We start from the raw sequence: 23,016 nt of genomic DNA on the forward strand, positions 1-23,016 counted from the left end.
AATGGACCGACCCAGACCATTTGAGAATTTGTCTTATTACTTATGGTTAAGTTTAGATGGAAATAAAATACCAGAACCACATACTTGTCCTCACTGAGGGTTGGCTTCCCTCACACCCGAATTTCCCAGCAGTGTTGGCAGAGTTGGCATATGTCTGGTGTGTGGTATGTTCTCTTACCTTCAGGCGTCAAACCTGAGAGAGGCGATGCTGTCTTCTGTCTCCACAATGGATGCTTCGCCCAGTCTGTGTGCTTAGAATGGTTAGCATTGTTTACTCCACCTTATATGAAATAAATCCCAAACCAATGCTAGATCACACCATGAAGAAACACATTGTCTCAGAGAATTTTCCTCCGTAACGTTCTACACCAGTGGTTCTCACCCTTCCTGACGCAGCGACCCTTTAGTACAGTTCCTCATGTTGTGATGACCCCAGCCACAAAATTATTTCCGTTGCTACTTCATAACTGTGATTTTGCTGCTGTTATGAATTGTTATGTAAGCACCTCTGTTTTCCAGTGGTCTTAGGCAGCCCCTGTGACAGGGTCATTTGACCCACACCTCCCCGAGGGGTTACAACCCACAGGCTGAAAACCACTGTTCTATAAGATGCAGGATGATCTATAGACAAGGTGATTGAGATTATACCCAATGTTTCTAACTGCCTCCAATGATGATAGTTTTGTACATTAGATGAAGAACTAATTAGCATACTTTGGAAGGACAAAAGACATACAGACCACTGAGCTGGAGGCCGTGCCCATGTAAATCCTAGGTAGGCATGACTGCCCTTCTGTAATGCTAGTACACAGGACACACACACAGGGGAGCCCCAGAGCAAGCTGGCTATCTGGATTGACTGAGTTGATGAGCCCTGGGTTCGTATATAAGATAGAGTGTTATCGATGAAGGCACTCAATGTTAACTTTTGGCCAAAACACTCACACATGAGAACATACATACACACATGTACACGCATACACATCCAAAGAAAAAACTAAAAAAAGAAATACATCTCACTTATATTCATAATTTAAAAGTTCAGTAAGTACGATTAATAATTATAATAAAGATTATACCTTTTTAATTGGCGGTTTTTACAGCACTTAGAGATCTATAGGAAACTTTAGCAGGAAGCACGGTGCCCTCATTTGCCCCTGTCCCTCACACACACACACACACACACACACACACACATCTCTACCACTGTGCACACCCCCAGAGGGCGGACCATCTGTTCCCGTGCAAAGCACACAGTGTACATTACAGCTTGTGCTTTCTATTCTAATTCTGTGCCTTTGACAAGGGTCTAATGACAAACATCCACCACTGTGGCATACACACCTGTTTTGCTGCCCTGAAAGTCCTCTGTTAGACATCCCTTCATCTCCCTAGTCTCTGGCAACCATGGGTCTTTTTGCTATCGCCATAATGCTAACTCTTCCACGATGCTTTCTAATTAGAATCACAGTTCACAGGCTCTTCATGTTGGCCTTAAACTCACTCAAGGTTCCTCTGTGCCACCCGTGTCTTTGTAACTCATTTCTAGTTATCAACGTTCCATTGTCTGGTTGTATCGTAGTGCAGCTTCCCGTTCACCTGACATCTCGATTGCTTTCACAGTTCACCGATGAGGACTGATGTGGCCGTAAACACCAAGTGCAAATTTACACATAGAAATAAATCATAAAGCTGTTTGGGTGGGCACCAAGTAGTATGGTTGCTGGATCGCAGGTTGTTTTGCGGCAAGAAACTGGCCAACTGTGTTCTAAAGGACCTGAGCCATTTTCCGTCCTCGCCGGCAGTGACTGGGAGTTTCTCTCTTCACACCAACGTTGTCTGCGTAAATAGTAGTAGCTCGTGATAGTTTTAGTTTGCAATTAACATGTGATATTGAACACTTTAAATTGTGCTTTATTTCATTTTTATCTATGTGTATGTGTGCGCACACGTGTGCACCTGCATGTGATACAGTATCTGTAGGCCAGAAGACGGTGTCAGAGCCTATGGAGCTGGAGGTACTGGAGGTCAACTTCCCGGTATGTGCGCTGGGAACTGAACTCAGGTCTTCAGGAAAAGTGACAGGAAAGCCATCTCTCCAGCCCAAATACTGAGAACATTTCAATATTCCTACTGTCTCTCTTTCTGGGTAAAGATAATTCACCCGTTTTTAAACTGGGCCATTTGTTTTCTTACTGTGGATTTCAGAGTTCTTTGTAGAATTTAGAAACTTCATCGGATGACTTTCATAAATGTTTCCTGTGTTCTACTTTACCATCTCGTCCTCTGTAAGAGCAGATGTCTTAAATTCTACCACTCGACTGCACCTTTGGTGTTGAATCCAAAAGGTCACCGTACACCCAAGGCCATCTAAATTTTCTCCTGTTTTCATTTTTAATCCTACATTTGTATGTTTACATTTAGGACTGTGGTCTATTCTGAGTCTATCTTTATTAGGAGGAAAAATCTCTTTCTAGATTGACTTCATGTGATCATCTAGCTGTTTCAACACCATTTATTAAAAGATTATCTGTTAGCTCTTACCGTGCCCTTCTCCTTTGTAAAGGCTAGGTGACTGTATTTACTGGAATCTGGTTGACACTGTGTCCTGTCCCATTGATCTGTTGGTCTGTTTTTCTCAGTGCTCCTCCAACTTCACTGCTGTTTTTCATTGTAAATCTTGAACTGGGAGAGTTCCAGTCCTCTATTTCGCTCTTCTCTGTCAAGAATGTATTGGCAGTCCTGTGTCTTTAATCCCTCATTATAGCTTTTTTTTTTTTTTTTTTTTTTTTTTGATTTTTCGAGACAGGGTTTCTCTGTGGTTTTGGAGCCTGTCCTGGAACTAGCTCTTGTAGACCAGGCTAGTCTCGAACTCACAGAGATCCGCCTGCCTCTGCCTCCCGAGTGCTAGGATTAAAGGCGTGCGCCACCACCGCCCGGCTAGCTTTTTTTTCTATAGATTTATTTTCTGTGTGTGGATGTTTTGCCCACATGTATGTCCATGCACTGTGTGCATGCCTGGTGCCTCTGAAGTTCAGAGAGAATATTGGTTCCTGAAGAACTAGAGTTACAGATGGTTGTGAGTTGCCACGTGGGTGCTGGAAATCAAACCTGGGTTGCAGGAGCAGCCAGTGCTCTAACCACTGAGCTGTCTCTCCAGCCCCTGTTGTCAGTATTGTTAAGGTGAGCCTTCTGGCATGCATGAAATAGTATTTCCTGATTTTAATTTGGTTTTCTCCCATGACAAACAAATGCTTAACATCTTTTTTGTGTGCTTATCAGCCATTTGTATAATATCTTTTAGAAGTGTACCTTCACAAAGTTAGATCGTGGAAAAAAAACAAGTTGTTTGGCTTACTGAATTTAAGAGTTCTTTGTGTATGGATAGAGTGTTTTAGCAGATACTATATATAGAATTATGTAATGTTTCCTGCATATTTTCTTCAAATAGAGAAGCAATTTTAAGCGAAGACATATTTTTGAGTTTAGGTGTATCTAAAAGACCCAGTCTATGAAGAAATATCTAGCTTCCACTTTCAAAAATAATAAAATATCTTCATGTATCATGAATATAAAGTATATTTAAATGTGTAGTATAAGAAGGATGAGCTCTTTGATGTTCTTGTGTCTGTAGTAAATCAAAACCTTTTTCACAGAGTCAGATGATTTGTTTGTGCCTCCAGCCACAATGGAGGACCAAGTGTGCTAGAGAAGTGTATTGTATAAACAGCATGCTGTCCTTCCCTAAACAAACCCATGGAAGAGCTGCCAAATGGGCACCAGGAATGCCTTTTAATTAACACGCAGCTCTTAGGTGGGCATGTTAACATCCATGGAACTGGCCAGGAAGACAATCTGCCCGTTGTAGCAGCAAATCCAAGAAAGCAGCATAGCAGCTGTGGATACCCAGAGCAGCCTCTAACCCAGAAGCAAGAGCTTATTTTGTTTGACCCTGTTGAACATACAGTCAGTGGGTAAACTGTCAGTGACGGAAAATGAAGAGAATCGTCTCACTTGTATAACTCAGTACATAGTGGGATATACGGAGCGGAAGTAGTTCCAATGCTGAGCACTGGAAATAAAGTATTGCCCGACTCCACCCGGGATAAGAAGAAGAGACTGAATGAGGACCGAAGGAGAGGCAAGACTAAGAATATCACAGTCACATTTACATGACCAGATCCAGAGTATGGTGCCTGCCAAGCCTGAGGGTTAGTCTTCCCTGGTGAGGATGACTGTTGGTGCTCAGTCGAGACGAGACAGTAAATGGGAGAGATGGATTTGGAAACAGTGAAGAGCCTGAAGGAGTCCACAAACTGGCAAGAGCAATGGATGGCTTGAAATGTAGCTCTGGGGCTCGGGGGAGATGGGCTGGAAGGAGACTGTGTGTCATCAGAGTCTGGGATACTGTGCGATGCTAGGAGATGCTTCTGTATGTTCATACACAGTACAACAAGATGCCTTCCGTTTGAATCCTAAAGACACATTGTTGTATGTGCTCTATAAAGACTGTATTTACACGTGTTAATATGTAAGGGGTCAGTGCTCTTTGTAATAGGAAGTGATAAGAACATTCATAGTCTTAAATGCCAAAGATAATGTTGTCGTTGTCTTAATTGCTGTCCATTGCTAAAAATAGGACTTTGCTTAAAAGAAACTATATAATTTGGTAATTAGGAAGGCATTGGTAAAACACAAAAAGCAAAATAACTAGAAACAACCTGTGGTAGTTTGAATGTAATTGGCCACAATAAGCTCACTGGGAGTGGTAGTATTAGGAGGTGTGCCTTTGTTGGAGTAGGTGTGGTCTTGTTAGAGGAAGTGCATCACTATGGGGTGGGCTTTGATGTTTCTTATGTTCAAGCTTCACTCAGTATGACACTCAGACTACTTCCTGTTGCCTGTGGGTTCAAGGTGTAGCTCCTTCTCCACTCTCAGCTCCTTCTCCAGCACCATGTCTGCCTTCATGTTACCATGTCACACTGTGATGATAATGGACTAACCCCATAAGCCACTCAATTAAATGTTTTCCTTTATCAGAGTTGCTGTGGTCATGGTGTCTCTTCACAGCAATAGAAACACTAAGAAACAACCTAAATGTCCACCAGCAAGAGAATAGATAAACCAGTTATATAGCTTCATAATACGAATACTCAGTATGTAAGTATGATGATTAGTGTTGTACTTAATAGCATAGATCAACCCTAAAAACATCGTGCTGAACTACAGCAACAAAAAGTCATGCATTAAAAATGCATACCTAGGGGCTGGAGAGATGGCTCAGAAGTTAAGCGCATCTGTTGTTCTTCAAAGGACCCATGTTTGGTTTCTAGCACCCATATGGTGGCTCATAACTGTAGTGACTCCAGTTCCAGGGGTTACAATAGTCTCTGCAGATACTGCATGAATATGGTGCACATGTACACACCTAGATACTCATATAAATATAAAATATTGTTTTAAGATGATACTATATAATTCCATAACTATGATGGCTAAGAACAAGCAAAATTAGTATATGAGTGATAAAAGTCAATGAAAATGCCTCTGGGAGTTGATGTTGTGATTGGCAGACTCAGCAATAAGGAGCACAGGAGACATCTCCAGTGCAAAGAAATATTCTTTATCTCTCTTGAGGCTTCTTATAGCAGCCAGAGTTCACTGAGTTGAAAATGCATAATCTATGCCTACACAAAGTTATTGATCAAAAATGAGATTGTTGTCGGGCAATGGTGGCACACGCCTTTAGTCACAGTACTTGGGAGGCAGAGGCAGAGACAGGCAAATATCTGGGTTTGAGGCCAGCCTGGTCTACAGAGTGAGTTCTAGGAACCCAGAGAAACCCTGTCTTGACTGACAAACAAACAGCAGAAATGCTTGTCAATCACGGAATGTACTTCCTTCCAAAACACCCCACCGAGTTTCAAAGTCATCTCTTCCTTCACAAAATCAAATGTCCACCCAGAGACCTATGACAACATTGGACAACATATGTCCATTTGGAGGACAATATGCTCCTCCAAAGCAGGAGAATACATCTATAGTGGAAGAATCAGTGTGCACAGGAAATGAAATTCCTGATAGCACTCAGTCCTCACTCCAGAGACTCTAGGATGTTCAAGAACTGGTGGCAAAGTTGGGGCAGGCTTAAAAGGAGGCGAGTTATTTGAAATTATATGGAAAAGTAGGTAAAGACTTTGATCTGTACCCTTGGGTCTATACCTGGGTAATGTGGTCCCCTCCCATCAGCAAAATACAAGTTCATCTCCAGAGAAGCTAAGGTACTACACACAACTGAAAGTGGGTACGCATCTGTTGGAAACAGGGCCAGCAGGACAGTCTGCCTACATTCTGAATATCAATGTCCCCAGGTCTTCCGTGCTACTTGGCTCCAGAACAGTAGACAACATACTACAGAGGGGTCCCAATTTTAAGAAATAACCGGAACTGAGAGACATCTATCCGAGGGATTTAAGTTCTAACAAGGTTTAGATAGTTGGAGATATTTGAAATAAACACAAGAATATTAAGTTAACAAACCATATGCACATTAATTCTAGGGACACTGAAAAGTTGAAAATGAAGGGAAAATTATTCAAGTATGATACATGTGGGGATAGAATTTTATGGCCATAATAAATATCAAGTATGGATTTACCAAAAATGTGTGATCCCGTTGTTATCATTCATGACACGGGAGACCACTGTGGGTGAGAGACAGATGGAAACACCATCTTGGGTATGGAGTTTATTTAGTGGGGAGGGGGAGAAAGAGAAGAAAGAAGGGGAGAAAGAAAGGAGAGAGACAGAAGCTACCTCTTCAGGTAAAGGAGAGAGAGAGAGGGGTGGGGGAGGAGATGGAAGATTCACCTGCCTTGGCAGGAAGTGGGAGACTGGGAGTGGGCGGAGCTTGTCTCTTCCACAGGTGAGAGGGCAGACCAGCAGATTACTACACCAGTAACATCAGGCAAATGGTGGGGGATGGGGATATAGAGAGGGAAAGAAAACGAATCGTCAGCTTCTAAAGAACAAATTCAATACAGAATTAAGCAAACTGGAAGGTCGTGAAATCATGGTATGAAAATGGTTTTGGAGATAAATGCCAAATGCAAGAGTTACAAGAACTGCCAGAAGAGCGGCACAGATGCGGGAGTGACAAGTGACTCTTAATCCCCGCGCAAACTTAAAAAAAAAAAAAAAAACACACAAAATAATAAAGGTGTTGGGCAAGAGTTTTCAGGGAATTAAGACTTAAGAACGAATGAAGATCGAGGCTGTTCTCAGCAGTTAAGAAGTAAAAGGGTGAGGAATGCTGGGACTCTGTAAGCCAAGGTGAGAGATGGGATGGGAGGATTTGGTACCCTGTTTGTTCATCAGAATTAGAATGGGCTCCAAGAGGCAAACAGGTGAGAGAATTTGTAGCAGAAACAAGGCCAAAGAGCTCGTTCTGAAAAACAAAAGGACCATCTTTCCCTTGGAAGCAGCCAGCACAGCAAGGTAAACAAACAAGGAGAAACAATTTATAACAAAGGAAAGGAAAATTACAAGAATGCACGCCTGCTAGCTGTCTTCTTTTTCCTTCCTTTTTTTTTTTTTTTTTTTTTGGTGGAATCAGGGACGGGCGGGGACAGGGGGCTGGAAGAAATTCTGCTGGGTAGCAGTTTTGAGAGTCTAGCTGAGGGTGGAAACCAACTTTATTAGTTGGCACATGCTGCCACCACAGAGTACCAGCTACCAGACAGCTTAACCTTTCGCACTTACTTTTCACAGTTCAAGAATTTGGTTGTTGATGACCTCCTTCCTAGAGAACTCTGTCTCCCCACGCACTGAAGCAGGAGAGCACATGCGCACCCTGTGTCTCCTCTTTTTTTATTTTTTTTTTGTTTTTTTCTTTTTTTTAATTAATTTATTTATTTATTATGTCTACAGTGTTCTGTCTGCTGTATGTCTGCAGGCCAGAAGAGGGCACCAGATCTCATTACAGATGGTTGTGAGCCACCACGTGGTTGCTGGGAATTGAACTCAGGACCTCTGGGAGAGCAGCTCTTAACCTCTTAACCTCTGAGCCATCTCTCCAGCCCCCTATGTCTCCTCTTACAGGGACGCTAATCCCAGGGGGTCAGCTTTTCTCCCTTATGGCCTCACTTGACCTTAGTGACATTATTTTTTTTTTTTAAGTGGGTAGTCTGTATACTGCGGTTCTGCTGAACTTTTCCATCTTGGGTTTCATGGTCTAAGTTGTTGATAATGACAAACCAGGACTCTTCTTCAAGAGGGCTCCAGATCTCATTACAGATGGTTGTGAGCCACCATGTGGTTGATGGGAATTGAACTCAGGACCTTTGGAAAAGCAGGCAGTGCTCTTAACCACTGAATTCAGTGACATGGGGCGATGGCTTCACCATACAGGTTTGTGGGAAGACGGAGCGTGAATCACTCACTGTGGTGTGAATTGTTTTCCCATGTGTAAGCACTGCTACAGAACAGGAGCGAAGCCAAAAATAAAAGCGTGCCTGAGGGGATCTGTAACCGGATGGGCTCAACAGAACGGGCAGTGGACAATGAGGACGGGCCTGGTGAAAGGATGGTTAAAATTGGTGTGTGCATGCCCGAGATTTCTAAGAAAAGGAGAAGGCAGGAAGCGCATGGGTTTAGAGCAGGAAAGGGCTGGGGATTGGAAGGCTCTCTGATCAGAAGGCTAGAGGACGCATTGAAACTACCTTAAATCATTTTGTAGCACACTTTCTGGAGACTCTGCAATGCCCTGCAACATAACTGGTTGACTCTACGCTTTCAAGTTTACGGAAAGTAAAGAAAGGTTAGCGGACTAGGGGAAAGGTATGCACCCCTTAGTAAATCATCGCATTTTCTTTTTTTTTAGACGACTTAATACGTTGAACAAGTGCGCCTCAATGAGACTTGATGTGAACTTCCAAAGGAAAAAGGTGGGTGCACCTCTCAGAGACCGTGACCACACCAACAGAGCAGCGTGTATTCACAGACTGGAAAAACATGCCGGGCTTGGAGAGCTGGCTCAGTGGTTAAGAGCACTTGCTGCTCTTCCAGAATGTGGGAGTTTGGTTCCCAGCACACATGTGACTGCCAGCAACTCCAGGTCCAGGGGATCTCATGCTCTCTTCTGGCCTCCATGGATGTGTGAATGCATGCGCACACATACACACACACCAGCGCACACACACAACTCTTGGAAGTGGGGGGAGGGAGGGAAGGAAGGAAGGAGGGAGAGAGGGAGGGAGGGAGGGAGGAAAGAAAGAAAGAAAGAAAGAAAGAAAGAAAGAAAGAAAGAAAGAAAGAAAGAAAGAAAGAAAGAAGAAAGAAAGCATTGAACCAAGGAAAAATTCTCACGTGCCTACCCTGTTATAATTTTAAAAACAACAAAGAATGACCTTGGCAGGTTTGAGCCAAGGGGTCCCACACCATGCAGACAGTGCTCATGTGGAGAGTTTTATTGGGAGGGAAAAAAAGAAAGTGCAGAGCAGCATGAGAAGAGACAGGGGGAGGGGGAAGGGAGAGAGGAGGAGGGGGGGTGGAGCCCACTATTAAAGGGGGCTTGGCACATATACAAGCTGGCTATGCAAAGGGAAACGGGACACTGTAGGATGACATTTTCAGATCCTGAGCAGACCAAGTTACTGCCTGCTTACTGGCAAGGTTCCCAAGGGGCCTGACCAGGTAATGCTTAAATGCTAACACACTCCACCATCTGTTTCCTTCCCAAATATCCCATCTTATTCCCACTATCATGAATAGGTCTGTCATAAGATCATAAGGAGAGGGGGATTTGACAATTTCTTTGTTTTAGCAGTTTGGTTGTTGTTGTTGTTTATCGAAAGGTTTGGGTGAAGAAATAAATATGTCAGTTCTTTGGCATCCCCTTTCAGAAGGGGTGGCAACTGTAACTGTCAACCCACGTGTGACTCCAGGTACTCCACAGCGATTGGTGGCTTAAGAGATTCAGGGAAGGGCTGCTGGGCCCAGGCCATGTAGCTTCCAGCTGGTTCTAGTCACATTTTCTTTTAAGTACGTGTAAGAGATGCGTCTGTGCTGTGGCAGATTCATTTGGCAGCGGGGGGGGGGGGGGGGGGGGGGGGGGGGGACGGACGGACAGGAGTTAGGGGACAGTGCGACTCCAGGCCACTCTCCCCCACTTTCACAGTTGCTATGATCCCTGCTTCTCGCAGGACATCTTGCAGACCGTTCTCTTCATTTGTACAGGAGTGGACATTTCAGTTTGGAAATGAAACGGCAAAGCTGGGGGTGTGACTCGGTGGCTGAGCACTTGTGTACAATATTCTGGGTCCAAGATTCAGTTGGATTCACGCTGTTTCTCACAATGTGAAGTGATGGGATTTTTGCTGTCACCTGCTTTTCAGACCCTTCAGGCAGGATAACCATGATAACATTCTCCGGGCTCTCTGTGCAGTCTACACAAAAGCCACTCTCCTGACATAAACTCTAGGCTGGTCCTTCATTTTATAACCAAACAAAAACACTTTTTTGAATAGAGACTGGGACTAGGCCAAATGATATGGGGGGGGGGGGGGGAGAGAGACTCGAGAATCAAGTGCCCATGAAGCTCTAGCCACCTTTGGACACAGAAAGTGAGTGGCAACAAGAATCAAGGTGAAGAAACAACAGTGTCCCATGGCTGTCCTCTCTTCAAGAAATCTATGAAACAGAATCTTCATCTTCAGTCTGCAAGAGTCATTGACTTGAATTGTATGGTCCATACATACCTCAACCATCCATGGCCACACTACTCCCTTGGAGGTGGTTGGACCTATGGGAAGGCATGGTGGGCTTGCATGGCAGCCAGGGTGGCTAGCTAATCCTGATATGGGCCCTCTCTGGAAGATCCTGTGCTCCATTGTTAAAGATGAACAAACTCAGCAGTTCAGACAGTTGCTTCAAAACCACACACACACACACAAAGCAGGGATGAGATTTGAACCCAGCCACTTCTTCACCTTTTTGAAGATTTTGGGAATTATTCTGGACCCTAAAAGCGTGTCAGTCCCTTGGCCTAAGACATACAGGCAGTGCGCTGTTCCTACCACAGACGTGTGTCTTGCCATCAGTACGAAGGTCCACAGTTTATTGTGCCTGTTTGTGGAAATTAATTTTGAAGATTCGATGAACTGAGCCAAGGGATGAAAATGGAAGTCTGCAAATAAATGACGGTACTGAAGCTGGGTTCCTGTTTGGCTTGGTGTCTGTTCTGCTCATGTATATGTCACATGACCCCTGCCCTCATGTGGCGGGCTCTTGACCCTCACTAAGTACCTGAGCTACAGACTCACCAGAACCCTAATGAGAGGCATTTCTAAAATGGGGACTCTGCAGCAGTTGGACTGGTTCCTAAGCCTGCCCACCAACCAAGTTAATGGAAGCTGCCTCTTGAGCTTCTAAATGTCTGTACAACTGTGCCAGCTGCATATTTGTGTGGCTCCCCTAACCTGTTTTGTTTTGTTTTTATAAAAAAAAAAAAAAAAACCCGTTTCTCAGTTTCCAGTGGCATCCATGCCTAAGGAGTATGTAATTTTAGTAAAGAATGTTCTCATTTAGAAAAAAAGCCAAACACAGGAGGCTTGTCCAAACTAAAAACAAGGCAAAGCCAAGTTTCCTGTTCTTGGACAAATGTCACTACAGACCAATCCATGCTAGCATCATAATGATATTGAATGGCCCTGGGTGGCCTGTGAGGGAACAAGTTCTCCAGAAGAAGGCGCCCATTAAAGTTAGCACTTTAGTAAGACTCTAAATCATGACCAAAGGTGGAAAGCCACGCAGAAACCATGAATGAGTAAAACCTTCGGGCCAGAACCACCCTCCTGGATGCCAAGGGCATTACTGAGTTCCCACAACTGTGACAAGGGGCCTGGTTTCTACCCTCACCCCTGGGACACTGACTTCCATGTCCCCTGTCTCCTACCAAACACAGCCCTTCCTGGCAGCTGTAAGCAGCAGAGGCAAGGAAGAGGAAATGACCACAGCGGCCACCGTCCCAGTGACTAGGGAATGTTAACAGACGTGACTTGCAGGTAACATGTGGATGGCTGTCTGAGCATCTTCTGAGTTGGGAAGGGTCTTCTGCGGTGTTTCCCAGCCTCCCACCCAGTCACTACGGGATCCCCTTCTGAGAGCATCCCCCACAATTCCCTGGGCGAGGCGAACTCTTTAAATTGAAAAGTCTTCTTATTAAAAAAAAAAAAAAAAAAAAAATGGCTGGTAAACCTGAAGCTACTGCTTTTCTCGGGAGAATCACAGAAAAAGGCTTTTTCTTTCTCACCACAGCAAGGCCTCTGCTCCACCTTCTAGGGCACAGGCTGGCAAGCTGCTGCTTCTGTTTTTATACATAAAGTTTTATTGGAACACAGTTACACCCAGCAGAGTGGAACAGATTCTCCAACAGAGACCACATGTCCTGTGAGCCTAAACTACTTATAGCTGACGTTTCACGGATGCCATATCTGGAAGAAATTTCAAGTGCCTGTGTGATGAACTGCCTGTATGTTTTAGTTCCTCTGCCAGTCAACACTGACATTTTTGTAAATTTTAATACAAATGAATTGTCAGACTTATGAATTTTAAGAAATAAACAGAAAATATAAGAATAAATGGTTTTAGTATTAGATATGACCAGCACAAAGTTGCCTTCTAATTTAAAAAAAAAAAAAGTAGACTGGGTATTAAGAAATATAGAATGGAAAATGGGTGAAAATGAGAAAAGTACACATAGTTTACGAAAAGTATGCATGATAAATATGCATTATTATGCTGGTAACTTCTTGTTCTTCATCTATCTTAATAGCAGGAATCTAGCTCCCTGTGTTAAATGCCGTGTGCCCACTGTGAGCAACACCGAGTCTGTATGGTGTTTAATCTGTCTAAGCTTTGCGTTTGTAATCTAGTTAAGCTGGTTGGCCATGGTACTCAAAGGGACTACCAGACATGTAAAGTCTTTCTTGTGCTGTTCTATATCAGCCATCCTAAAGAAATTGGCCTTATGCTCAACAGTGGAATGAGGTTTTAGTGTCGTTCCAAAGCTAAGGCTATTCCTTCAAATTGTTACCCTTCAAAATGAAGTTAAGTGGTGCTGTATTTTCAAAGTCCATGCTTCACCGTGAGCCGCAGCCTGCAATTATGAGGCTACAGATCTATGAAGTGTCTCTGGAAAACAATAGGCCACACATGATACTCTGTAGATTATAGCGGGTACATCCAACACCTGAGGTCCTCTTCTTGCCTCCATGGCACCAGACACATGCAGTGCTCATACATATATGCAGACGAAACACTCACACTCATAAAGTAAGAATAAATCAGTCACTTTGAAAAAGGATAGAATTGTACATCATGCAATTTCAGCTTCTTCGCAGGACATCCATCAGTCCCAGGCCCCTTACTCCTTACCCCAAAGGCTACCGAAGAAAATTGTTTAGATTCGATTTCTTTTCAGAGTTTTGAATATTTATGCATACTAAAAGGTATATTGGTGGTGGGCCCAAGTCTTACATGAGATGCACTTGTTTGCACCTGTGCCATTATTTAGAATTTGCAACTGATTTCATGCAATATTTTCAGCAACTTTGTGCATAAAGCGACCTAGGTGTGGATGTCTCTGGGTGCTAGGAATTGAACTCTTGTCATTTTAAGTATGAGCCCGAACCGTGAACAACTGAACTGTCTTCAACCGTAGGAAGCCAGGTTTCGTGGCATACAACTTTCCACTTGTATTGTTACGTTAGCCTCCAAAAGTTTCACCATGCATAGATCTCAGATTTGGTGTGTGGGGCCAGTACTCACCCTGGGTCTCTGACAGTGGTAATCGGTTCTATCACTTTGAAGTTCAAATAGCTTTGTCACATATAGTTGCATTTAGTTCTGTTTATGAGCTAACATATATACAGCTATATATGTATGTATGTTATATATGTTCTGTCGTCTTTTATATTGTGATGGAGAAAACTGATTCTTAAAGAGGGTACCCAACTTCAGATCCTTCGGGCATGACTGTAGAAGGAGCTGCAGGCCACTTCCCGCCACCCGGCTCCTGCACGGCTAGCTTTACCCAAAATAATTACACGGAAACTGCATTCATTTAAACACTGCCTGGCCCAATAGTTTCAGCCTCTTATTGGCTAATTCTCACATCTTGCTTTAACCCATATTTAGTAATCTGTGTAGCACCATGAGGTGGTGGCTTACCAGGAAAGATCTTAGCCTGCGTCCATCCGTCTCAGAGAGGAGAGGCATGGCGACTGCCTGAGGCATCTGCCTGACTCTGCTTTCTTTCTTCCACAATTCTGTGCTGTCTACTCCGCCTACCTAATTTTCTGTCCTATTAAAGGGCCAAGGCAGTTTCTTTATTAACCAATGAAAGTAACACATAGACAGATGACCCTCCTCCATCACATGACCTCATGCCATCTTTGGGTTTTAAAAGAACGAATTCTCCCTGTTTTTAACAGTGCTTAGAGCAGGCATGACCTTAGGGCATGCCTCCAGAAATCCCTTCTTCAGCTGCTGCCTGTCTTTTGATCATGTCTCAGTGGTGTGACCCATTTTGACTTACTAACAAACCCTCTCAGCATCCAGCACAGTTAGCCACCTCTTCCCAACAGCATCCTACCAGACTTTTATTCTGCTGACTTGCTGAAGTTCTGATGTTCTATGTCTATAGTGTTTCTGTAATACGCTACACCATTCTGACTGGAGAATCAAGTCAGTTTGAGGTGCCTTTTTCCCTATACACATGTTTAGCTCTCTAGACCTCCATGTGACAATTCTAGATAAACACAAAAAACTATCTGTTTCTAGCCCAAAAGGAAAGGACCAACCAGTACAATGTGATCATCTCTGAAACAGTCAGTGTACTACCAGTCCTGCTGCGGAGTCTGTCGTGTACCTGATACCTGACCTCGTCCCAAGCATGCGAAGGAAACTTATACTCTGAAACAATGTTCGTTTGTTTGTTTGTTTGTTTTTAATACATTGTAGATCAGGGCTATGTGGCACATTATTAAATAAATTTGTGAATTGATGCTCAACATTTTTGATTTTATTTTATTTTATTTTATTTTTTCGAGACAGGGTTTCTCTGTAGCTTTGGAGCCTGTCCTGGAACTAGCTCTTGTAGACTAGGCTGGTCTCGAACTCACAAAGATCCACCTGCCCCTGCCTCCCAAGTGCTAGGATTAAAGGCGTGTGCCACCACTGCCCGGCCTAACATTTTTTAGATAGACTAAACCAAACTACAAGTTGAATAGTCCTTATCTGAAATGATTGGACTAGCAGTGATTGATATTTAGATATTTCCAGAACCTTGATATTTGCATATGCACAATGTATATGTTTTATATATGTATTGTGACATATGTATATTGTATTATATGTAATATCTATCTTATATGGGGATGAGAGCAAAATCTAAGCATAAAATTAATTGATAGTTCATAAGCATGGAAAGAATGTCTTGTGCATACGACCTTAGGGCAATTGTGTACAATTTTAATGTGCTTGCATTTTTTTTTTAAACTACAACCCATTACACAAGTCCAGGTGTGAAATTTTTTATCTGCAACATCATGTTGGTGCTTGCAAATGTTTGGATTTTGGAGCATGTTAGCACTGACTGTTTTGGATTGGGAACAAACGAGTGAACGAAGGTGGGCAGGATAACACTTTGTGCATGTGTGTAGTATGGCTTCATCTTCTCTGCAGTGCTGGCCAGCACCATTCTCACCCCCAGTCCCCATCAGCGGTTTTAAAGACGCAGCATGGGGTTGCCTTTGACTGTTCTCTGCCCTGGGTGCTAATGAGTAACAGTTTTCATTTTGCTTGGCTTAGCTCTTCCCCACACCCTTTGGGTTTTGTTTGCTTGCTTTGGTTCAAAGAACTTAATCGCCACAGAATATCCTTCTGCTGTTCTTCTTTCTCAAGGAGTCTGCCATTTTGTCAGGTGCCTTGGTTGGGTTGTGGCTGTTTTCCTGTGGGCTAAGGCTGGGATAATCAGCAATTTGAGCCCTCTAGAAGGGACCAGCTCTCTAGCTTCAGTCCTCAGAGCCTGGCTTGGCATCCTTTCTTAACCTAAATAAAGGCGATCTTCTCCAACTTGTATGTGGTTTGCTAGTGTTAGTAACTAGGGAGACAGAGGTAGGGGTAGAGAGAGAATAGTTGGAACCAACATTAAATATTATAGTTTCTATTTTAAAATATTTTTATTTCTTTAAAGGTAGTGGCTCCTTCCCTAAAATTTTGCCATCTTTTCACAAGCTCCCAAAAATGTGCTATGAAATCCAGTAAGTTTAGCCTCAGCTGTGGTGTTACTTATGCATCAAGAGCTCTGATGTTTACTTGTTGTTGTTTTGTTGGGTTTTTTTTTTAATGATGAAAATCACGAAAGGAACTAGAAAATATCAGAAAGTCCATTTTGAGCTTTCCTAGCTCTGTGTGTACATGGAGTTTTAATTTTTTCAATTTACTTCACCAAAACATTACACAAATTTGTCCTTTAAGAACCAATTTGATTTTGTAGCTTCTTCCGCCTCACACTTGAATATTGCGATTGGGTCCAATTGGCTTTGCGTGAGTTAAGCCTTCCGTGAGGAGCGTCCACTGATCATTGACTGTGTATCTGTGTTTGGCCTTAAACAACACATCGGGAGGTTGGGGGACACAGGTGGGTGTCAGATGAGTGAAAAGATAGACAAACGATGGTGCAAACATTGAGAAGAACAGAACCCCATTGCTAAAGCACAGCCTTGTTTAATTCCCCCGAGGAAAGCCTGTGAGTCAGAGCCTATTTTCAGTCTGACTGGAGGTGATGAGAAGTTCCTTCGGAGGAGGTGAGAGGCTCGTGGTACCACGGTCACCTGGAGCCGGGGCTTTTAACCAGACGCCAAAGGAAGATAAGTCCAATGAACAGCAAGAATTAAACGATTCTTCCAGGCATGGTGTCCGGGAGGATCTAACTACGAGCAAAGTGAATAAACTCAGGCCCTGTTCCTTACAGCTGAGAGCAGGCTCTCAGGCTGGAGGCTTCTGAGCTGAGTAAATGGATCACACTCTGAGAAGCTGGTGAGATGGGAAACATTCCAGAGATCAGGATTCTAGCCAGCTTTTTTCCTAGAATACATCCAGAGAGCGGTGTTGAGGACCCCAAGTAAGATAGTCAAAGTGAAGACAAACCTGGGAATTGATCTGAAAAGCGGTTCCAAGTTGGGTCTTAGTGAAAACCATGGTAAGGAGGGCTGGGAGCCGATGTCTCCTTCATATGGGGAAGTAAATGATTTCTGAGCCTAAGGGACAGACAAAAACAAACAGGGACACGGCTAGCCTCAGGGAAGGCAGGCTTCTGTGTGTCACAGGCTGCAAATTCCATCACAAAACAGATAGGTCAGCGTGTGGCATGCAGAATGCAAAACTTTGCAACCACAGCAACTGGAAGGTGTGCACAGCCGAAGGCACTATGACCCAAGTTCATTCAACCCGAGGAGCCTGGTCGCCAGAGCAGCTGGGTGGGACTCTCTTCGAGTGTGAGCCTAAATTGGTGCCGGCTTCACTACTTTTCAGAGTACAGCCCGTGATTTCACTGGTGACGCTTAGGAGAAAGGAATGACAAGGATTGAGGATTTTAGGGACTGAGGTAAGGAATGTCACCTTCCCTGTGGAGTGAGACTGAGGTCCGGAAGAGGGCTGTAAATAGTGGCCCCTGAACTCAGCCGAGAGGTGTTTGGAGAGGAAAGAAGTGCCCTGTGTTGGTGGTGCCGACCTACTGTGGAAAGGCGACTGCTGGTAGCTCCACTGTCTGGTCAGATGGTGCCTGCACATTCAGTAACCAGAAGGAAAACTCCTTAGAAACAAAGGAAGTACTGGAAGATAAAATTATATATGTGTTCCTGTGTATGTGTGTGTATGCATATGTGTGTATATATGTGAATGAAAGTTTCATATATTTCACTCATATTTTATATACAAACATATATGGGAAGACAGAGGGAACATGATGGGAGCACCATGCAGCCATGACCTGTGAGCGTGAGCATTTTCCTTATCTTCTGCAGGTTGACGACTCTGATGAGGAAGATCTGTGCATCAGCAACAAATGGACTTTCCAGAGAACCAGCCGCAGGTGGTCCCGTGTGGATGACCTGCACACGCTGCTCCCAGGGGCAGACAGAAACGAGTCCCCAGGAGGCCCTAGGATGAGAAACACGACCAGCAGCGAGAGTGTGCTCACGGATCTGAGTGAACCCGAGGTCTGCTCCATTCACAGCGAAAGCAGTGGGGGCAGCGACAGCCGCAGCCACTTAGGGCAACACTGTGTTGACGGCCCGCTTGTGCTAGAGGGCACCCTGGTCAGCAGCAGCCTCCCACAGTCTCCCCGAGACAGTCTCAGCTACCCTTCCCACCCCAAGAATGAGAAACCTGCCAGGGCCAGAGCCAAGTCGTTTTTGAAACGCATGGATACCCTTCGAGCTAAGGGAGCACACGGGAGGCATAAGGGGTCAGGGCGGACAGGTGGCCTGGTCATCAGTGGGCCTGTGCTGCAGCAGGAGCCAGAGTCCTTTAAGGCCATGCAGTACGTCCCGATACCCAATGGCGATGTGCAGACCTCACCTCCAGCTGCCTGCAGGAAAGCGCTTCCCTGCTCCAGTAAGTCAAGTGGTGAGAGCAGCCCTTTGGAGAACAGCAGCCGCGTGAGCACTCCATGTATGAAGGAGCGCAAGTGCCACCATGAGGCCAACAAGCGTGGGGGCATGTACCTGGAGGACCTGGATGTGCTGGCAGGGACAGCACCACCAGATACAGGGGACCAAAACCACACGCATGGGTTTCATTCCCAAGAGAACTTGGTGGTACATATTCCCAAGGATCACAAACCAGGAACGTTCCCCAAGGCACTTTCTATAGAAAGCCTGTCACCCTCAGACAACAGCAATGGGATTAACTGGAGAACTGGAGGCATCTCCCTGGGCAGACAACAGGGCCCAGGCATGAGGGAACCCAGACTCATGGCGTCCTGCCACAGAGCCAGTCGGGTCAGTATCTATGACAATGTCCCTGGCTCACATCTGTATGCCAGCACAGGAGATCTCTTGGACTTGGAAAAAGATGGCCTCCTCCCACAGCTGGATGACATCTTGCAGCATGTCAACGGCATCCAAGAGGTGGTGGATGACTGGTCGAAAGATATCTTACCTGAACTGCAAAGTCACGATGTGCTGGCAGGGGAGCCCGGTTTGTCCCCGTTTCCATCTCCCAACCAGATCACTTTGGATTTTGAAGGCAACTCAGTCTCAGAAGGTCAGACGACACCCAGTGACGTGGAAAGGGATGGAACCTCTCTGAACGAATCGGAAGCTGCCGGAGTCAAAGAAAGAAGGGACTCTGGTGTGGGGGCCTCTCTGACCAGGCCAAACAGGTGGGTCACATGTTGTTATGAAGTTATGAATCTTCTTTGTTGTGGTGGCTGTGTTTTTTGGTTTTGTTTCTTTTTATCACTGTGTGTGTGTGTGTGTGTGTGTGTGTGTGTGTGTGTGTGTGTGTACTATGTGTGTGCAGTACCCTCAGAAATCAGAAGAGGGCACCAGATTCTCTGGAACTGGAGTTAAAGATAGCTGTAAGTTGCTATGTGGATGCTGGGAATCGAACCCAGGTCTTCTGCAAGAGCAGCCAGTGCTTTTAGCTGCTGAGCCATCTCTCCAGCCTCTTTGGTTATTCCCTTAACACAGATGGACAGCCTGTTTGTTCAATCGCCTGGGGCTGTTCTAAGCACACACAAGGTTAAGAATTATTTCAACAGAGTTGTTTTTACAGACAGAGGGACCAAATCCATGTCAGTACACATCCATTTCTTTGTTTGTCCTTTGTTTCAAACTTAGTTTTGTTCAAGGGAAATCTAAACAAGCACCATAGGCGGAGGATCACAGACAACTGTGGCCTCGTCCCTGTGCGCAAGTTTTATTTTTAATTCTGTGAGATCTGAGGTATATTTATGCTTTGTGCCTGCTCTCTGCTGCTGCAGTTACAGTTCAGACAGCAGACAAACCGGTGTGCAGAAGCATCCTGGGAAACTCCTGCCGTCGGTGGGCGCCACCTGGGTTCCAGTTGAGGCAGGGATGTATTGTAGGACTCAGGGGTATGTCACCTGTGCCTGTCACCTTCAGATGCCAGCGCCACCACAAAGGACAGTGAGGAGGCGGGCATACAAAGGAGAAAATGCGCTACAGCCTCTGTGTTTGAGAATCTCCCCCGTGTATTCTCCCCCATGCCTCTCTGTTTTATGTCTCTTTGTCTCACTATCGCTTCTATCTCTGTCTCTGCCTCCATCTGTCTCTCTGTCCCTTTCTGTCGTCTTTCACTTTCTCACACATCCAGGTACACGCACGCACGCACACACACACACATGCACACACGCACGCGCGCGCGTGTACACACACATACACACATATACACAGAGACACACACGCACACACATGCATGCACACACACGCACGCACGCACGCACACATGCATATATCTGGTTTAGCTGCCCTGGACACTTTGGAAGTGAATTTGAGAATAAGCAAAGTTGTTTTTTTTTTTTTTTTTAAGGATTATATCACTTACTTAAATCCCCCACTGTTTGGTTGTACAGCATTTCCTACTTTTAAATGAAATAATCAACACACCCTATTCTGGGTTTATACAAGCTGTCAAGTCCACCGCTCTGTCTTTGTTCCTTTTGCTCTGTGATGTTTTTGGCTCAGAACCTCCTGGGGAGCCATTTGTACAGAAGGGCAAGGTGGCTGGAGCTTTTTAGTTACCCTCGACTGGGTGACTGACAGCGCTGGCCTTCTGTGTTCCAGGCGACTACGATGGAGCAGCTTCCACCTCTCACACCAACCGCAGCCATCCCCAGCCACCCCGCACATCAGCAGCCAGACGGCGGCCCAGCTGAACCTGCTCCAGCGTTTCTCACTGCTGCGTCTCACGGCCATCATGGAGAAGTACTCCATGTCTAACAAGCATGGCTGGACCTGGTATGTAGCATGTTCACAGGCAAGCACATGCTCAGAGCTAATTGTGCCCTTGAAAAAAGCCTCCAGCGTTTACATCCCGGCGTCTGGAGAACCCAGCACCATCTGCACTTCCTTTCCTGGAAACCATGGTGACTTCTGCCCTCTGGGCAGCCGGGCTAGGCCCGAGGTAGCACGTGGGAAAGAAGGTTGCTTTATTTGTAACTCCTGGGTGGTTTCCAGAGAAGGGAGTCAGGTTCTGAGAAAGAAGCAAGGCCAGCAAATAGTGACAAATGGTGAACAGAGGAGTTAGAGATGAACCTGCCACAAATATGGCTGGCAGTTCGTGGAGAGACATCTGTCACTGGTCCTTGTGGCCGGGTGCAAAGCCCACCCCTTACAGCACTGATCCACTAATTCTTCAAGTACGTTTCTGCTTCCACTGGCAAATAAAAGTGAGATTTTTGCAGTACACCCTTGGAATTAGGGAGCTGATAAAAATCAATAGTGTATGCAGACTTACTGTGGATGATGAATGAATGAGTGAATTTGAAAACCATAAAGCACTACATCATATAATATGTGTAGAAGAATCAATGTTGTGTTTATAAAAGTGTTTTCAAAGGTTATAAATTGTGTGATCAAATCAATATACATGTGTGTTAAACATTATATATATATGCATGTATATATATATATATATATATATATATATATATATATATATACATGTTAAAATTCCCTTTAGATTGTAGAGCTGGCTCTAGAACACGAAAGACATAGCCAAGAAAATACAGTTCATCTTTTTTCCCTCCTCAGTTTCTTCAACCCCAACCAGATGTATTCTTCCTCTTGTAAGCTCTACATACATTTTGTTTTGTTCCGTTTGGGGGAGTTTTAAGTGTTTGTCACATGAGAGCTGTTTCAGTCACAATTAAACTGGAAAATTGCCCATCACCCCCGAATTGAAAACAGAGCTACAAAGACGATTTGCTAATGTGAATCATGCTGTTTACCAGAAATGACATGTAGGCAAGAGCCGCCATGTGCAGAGCACCATAGACTGAGACTGACTGAACTCTGCCTTTGCCTCTGAGCTTGGCCTCCCTCTCGCTTGCTTCCACAGCCTCTCAGCACGCTGCGCCCCAGGGACCTTGCATGACCTGGTTTCTGTGAATTCCAGGTCCGTTCCGAAGTTCATGAAGAGGATGAAGGTTCCCGACTACAGAGACAAAGCTGTCTTCGGTGTTCCTCTCATAGTCCATGTCCAGAGAACAGGACAGCCCCTGCCTCAGAGCATTCAACAAGCACTGAGGTATCTACGTAGCAACTGTCTGGATCAGGTAGAGTGGTAAATCCCAAACATGGGCTTGGGGTGAGGGGATGGCGGACCGAGTCGGGCCGATCCGGTACAAGGCATACCTCACCAAAAGTAAACGGCACTAATGTCTCCAATGCCACGATTTAATAAGGCCAGGTTAGGTCCCTGTCTGGCTTTGGACAATGGTCCCTCCTTGGCTACTTGGCTACTGTGTAACCAAAGGAAGCTGACGGTGATAACGTGTATCTATAATGTCTAGTTTACACTCCCTTGAAATTGAGACGCAAGCTGTGGGCTGCGCTACATTTTCAATTATTATCCCAAAGCCATTATTCACCCCACAGCATTCTTTCACCAGTTACGTAGCTTCTGGAAAAAGAAAGAAGAGAAAAGAAACAGAATTTATTAACTTCTCAAAGCAGCACAGTGAGCAAAACAGATTTATTTACATTTTTCTTTTTCAAAACTCACAAGTAAAATGTGAGAGCCATTTCAGCTGAGGGCATGGGAAAGGGTCACAGGATGGAGACACTCAGACTGTTTTCGGCCTGAGGACAGTTTGAGGACCATCATAATGGTGGGCTCTACCAAGCACAGAATGAGATCCATCCCATAGTTTATAAATTCCCATCCATTCCTCCTGTCCGTACTCTGCTCTAAATAAAAGCCACA

General features: G+C 44.7%; 1 protein-coding gene across 3 annotated transcripts in view; it reads left to right on the plus strand.

Moving 5' to 3' along the window:
• Stard13 (StAR related lipid transfer domain containing 13) overlaps positions 1-23,016 on the plus strand; it is a 161,970-nt gene that overhangs the window by 117,172 nt on the left and 21,782 nt on the right. The window contains exons 4-7 of one of the 3 annotated variants that reach the window (XM_038344788.2): positions 8,882-8,945; positions 18,087-19,447; positions 20,874-21,047; positions 22,150-22,366. In XM_038344788.2, coding sequence (XP_038200716.1) covers positions 8,882-8,945; positions 18,087-19,447; positions 20,874-21,047; positions 22,150-22,366 — 1,816 coding nt within the window. Of the gene's footprint in view, positions 1-8,881; positions 8,946-16,598; positions 16,869-18,086; positions 19,448-20,873; positions 21,048-22,149; positions 22,367-23,016 lie in introns of those variants that run through there. The other 2 variants (XM_038344789.2, XM_038344790.2) reach the window with 2 other exon arrangements.

The sequence above is a fragment of the Arvicola amphibius genome, chromosome 10 (genome assembly GCF_903992535.2).
Source record: "Arvicola amphibius chromosome 10, mArvAmp1.2, whole genome shotgun sequence".
NCBI lineage: Eukaryota > Metazoa > Chordata > Mammalia > Rodentia > Cricetidae > Arvicola > Arvicola amphibius.